At 48.4% G+C, this 3532-nt stretch overlaps 1 protein-coding gene across 1 annotated transcript; it reads left to right on the top strand.

Moving 5' to 3' along the window:
• The first annotated feature begins 238 nt into the window (after positions 1 to 238).
• LOC115261596 (lysine-specific demethylase 6B-like) lies at positions 239 to 2255 on the top strand. Its single transcript, XM_062842957.1, has 2 exons — positions 239 to 520; positions 579 to 2255. The coding sequence occupies exon 2, from the start codon at positions 942 to 944 to the stop codon at positions 2253 to 2255; it is 1314 nt and encodes a 437-aa protein (XP_062698941.1). The 5' UTR covers positions 239 to 520; positions 579 to 941.
• The last annotated feature ends 1277 nt before the right edge of the window (positions 2256 to 3532 follow it).

Raw genomic sequence — 3532 nt, 5'->3', positions numbered from 1 at the left:
TGATCCAATTTTGGTTCTCTTGGCCAAAATATAGGTTTCAAGGAGCATTCAAGCACGAACGTGATTGGGCGGCTTATTTTTTTTTAAATTTTATTCATAAAGTACAACAACAACATACCAAGGACTAGCAAATTAATAGGCAAATGATCCGGATATGCTGATTCCGGTAGTGAAAGAAAAGAGCTTTCTAGAATACTATATGCTGCTGGCGTGCGGAACCTCAAAATTTAGGTGTTGCGTACACTCTATGCGTAACGCCGCACCTACTCATTGCCCTTATTGATAGCATACCTGCTATCAACGACTTTGAGGTAGCGGAGTGAAGTAGCCGTCGGTCAGCGTTGACGGATTGAAAACTGTCACGCAGGATTGGTGGGTGGGAGAAAACGTCAGACAGAAGAAAAGGAGAATTGGAAAGGCCACATGCTGGAAAAATTTCTTTATAGTTAAGATTCGCATTAGTTTTGCTTAAGTTATATCAAATTGTCTTAATGTTACAGTTGTTCGTATATCTAAGTGAGTAAGTTCCGATTGGCTATTGAAATTAGAAACTAAACAGAAATATGTACGTATCACAGGTTAGCGTTGACGATAACGGGCACACATGCAAGCAATATTCGTTCCGCAGTTTGTATATTTCAGTCGATAACGGTAATTATGCTAGATTAAAACCTAAACTAAATGCTAATAATTGTCCTTATAAATAGAAGTTTGTGAATTGTAATTGGCGTCGTCTGGAAACGATCCCCGTCATACGTGCAGGAAACTTACAAACGTAAGTAAACACAATCATAACCTACAATGTTAAACTAATATAAAATTATTCCACCCAGGAAAATTTTAATCGCTCTGCTCCAATAAAACGATTAAAATTACGGAAACTTGTTTCTATCGTTGCATTTGCAACATTTTAAAATTTTCGTTTTTCGGATCGATCGGAGATGCCTAGAAGAAGCCGACGACGGAATCGGGCGCCGGAAGAAAGCATTCAGCAGACGTGCCTGCTTTGCAACCTTCCGGACAGCAGCGAGATGGTGAGTTGCGATAAATGTGCTCAGTGGTTCCACTTCGAGTGTGTCGGAGTCAACGCGAATGTGGCCAACAGGTCATGGAGCTGCCCGGGTTGCTCTCCAGCTACAGATCCGGCTCCACGTCTGCCACAGTCATCGACCCCGTCTGCATCGAATTCAGGTGAGCCCCATATTCACGCAACTCTATCGCCACCGCCTGCCATGCCCATAACAGTTCCGTCAGTGCCTCACTCGCGAACGCCAACCCCTCGCCCTCGTTCGACGCTAATGCAAAATCCGCCGCCGCCTACACCTCTTCCGCGTACCCCAATTCCACGAACAACGTCAGTGTCAGTTGCAGAGGTTCCAGAAGTGCGAATCGTTGATCAGGAGTTATCGGATGAAGTGAATATCGTGGAACGACTGCCAGCTGATCTTCGCCTCCAGTTTCTGGAACAGCAGGAAGCCATCGAGCAGCGATATTTGTTGCGTAGGTTCCAGCTACTGCTAGACATGCCGACGAACGAGAATAGTGCGAATTCGCAAGGTCCCCGCGGAAATGTTCCGGCAAGCCAAGTTCGTGATCTTCCTCCAATGTGCCATTCTTCGCCAGTTGGTGTCAATCAGTTGCCTCCACCGCCCACACCGATGAATAGGAACGTTTCGCCATTTGTACCAATATCACATCCAGACAGATTTGATGACCCCTCGGTTATTCCGGCATTGCTCAACGTTCGACTGGATGCTTCGACGATCCCTTTGCGGCAGGTCAATCAACAACCGAATTTCCCCGCTTCTCGTCCACCTCAGTCCGTTTTACGTCCCGTTGCTTCGTCGTTCGTTCCGCCTCCGAATCGATCACGCTTCAACGAGTTTTCTCAGGCTAATGGTCATCAACGCAACCGAACTTCTGCGTTTGCTCCCTTTGAGAACGATTCACATCCCGCGACATATAACCCGTCAGCTTTTCACGATGATCCAACTACAGCAGGAGGGACGGCGCTGTTGAACAGGCGTCAACTTGCGGCCCGTCATGCAGTTCCGAAGGAGTTACCAATGTTCACTGGCGAACCAGAGGAGTGGCCCCTATTCTATGCGTCTTTGAGAACACGACACACCTGTGCGGGTTCACTGGGGAGGAAAACATGGTGCGTTTGCGTAAGTGCCTACAAGGGAAAGCACTGGAAGCGGTTAAATGTCAACTGTTGCATCCAAGCAACCTGGATGAAGTCATTGCTACCCTGAAGATGCTCTTCGGACGCCCAGAAATCATCGTACATTCGCTGCTGCAAAAGATCAACGGCCTACCAGCTCCCAAAGCAGAACGTCTCGGAGCTCTCGTGGACTTCGCGTTAGCTGTTCGCAACATGGTGGCCACGGTCAAAGCCTGTGAACTGGAAGAGCATCTATGCAACCTCACACTACTGCACAGTTTGTGTGAGCGGCTTCCTCCCATGATTCGCCTGAATTGGGCAACTCATCGTCAGTCTCTTCGTTCAGTGACATTGTCTGAATTCAGTGACTGGTTGTACAAGTTGGCAGAAGCAGCAAGCACCGTAACAATGCCGCAGTTTTCGAACATTGTCGACAACAAACCTCGTCGGGGAAGAAAGGAGGATGGATTCTTGAATGCGCATACCGAAACTGCTCCGAAATCGAAGCAATTAGACATCAGTTCCGGGTGTCTCGTTTGTCAGGGTAGTTGTGCTACGGTAGACAAGTGTAAGCGGTTTTTGTCTTTCAGTCTTTCTGCTCGCTGGGACGCATTACGAGAGCACAAGCTGTGTCGTGGTTGCCTTACCACCCACCGAGGCCCTTGCAAGTCAGCGAAAGTATGTGGCAAAAGTGGATGCCAGTACAAGCACCATCGGTTGCTGCACAACGACGCTAAAAGCAAACCGGAAACATCATCGTCTGGCTCCCAGAGCCATGCCAAACAGCATCAACAAGCCGCTGCTACGGGGTCACAAGAAGTCGAATCGTGCAACACACATCGAGGGGGAAGCAAGTCCGTACTATTTCAGTATATTCCGATTGTGCTCTATAACAACGGGATTGAGCTGCGTACCCATGCATTTCTGGACAGTGGATCGTCCCTGACGCTGATGGAGGAAAGTTTGGCGAAGCAATTGGACCTGAACGGCGAGAAGAGCCCCCTGTGCCTGCGGTGGACTGCGGATACCTGCCGATATGAGAAGGATGCTACAATCGTTTCCCTCAACATCTCCGGCATACACGATGGCAGCAGTCTACATACTTTAAGAGAAGTCTACAGGGTAAAGGAGTTGAAGCTACCGACACAATCGCTACCTACTGAAGAACTGATGGACAAGTACTCACATCTGAAGGGTTTGCCAATTGAGCCCTACTCCAACGTTCAGCCGAAGTTATTGATCGGTGTGAGTAACGCAAGGGTGATGCACGTGTTGGATGATCGCGAAGGGAAGCTGGATGAACCTGTTGCAGTGAAGACGCGTCTCGGCTGGACAGTCTACGGCACGTATACGTCGGTGAAAGATTCA

Source organism: Aedes albopictus, chromosome 3 (assembly GCF_035046485.1).
Source record: "Aedes albopictus strain Foshan chromosome 3, AalbF5, whole genome shotgun sequence".
Taxonomy (NCBI): domain Eukaryota; kingdom Metazoa; phylum Arthropoda; class Insecta; order Diptera; family Culicidae; genus Aedes; species Aedes albopictus.
Note: the sequence above shows the minus strand (reverse complement) of the source record. Positions and strands in the feature narration are given on the sequence as shown.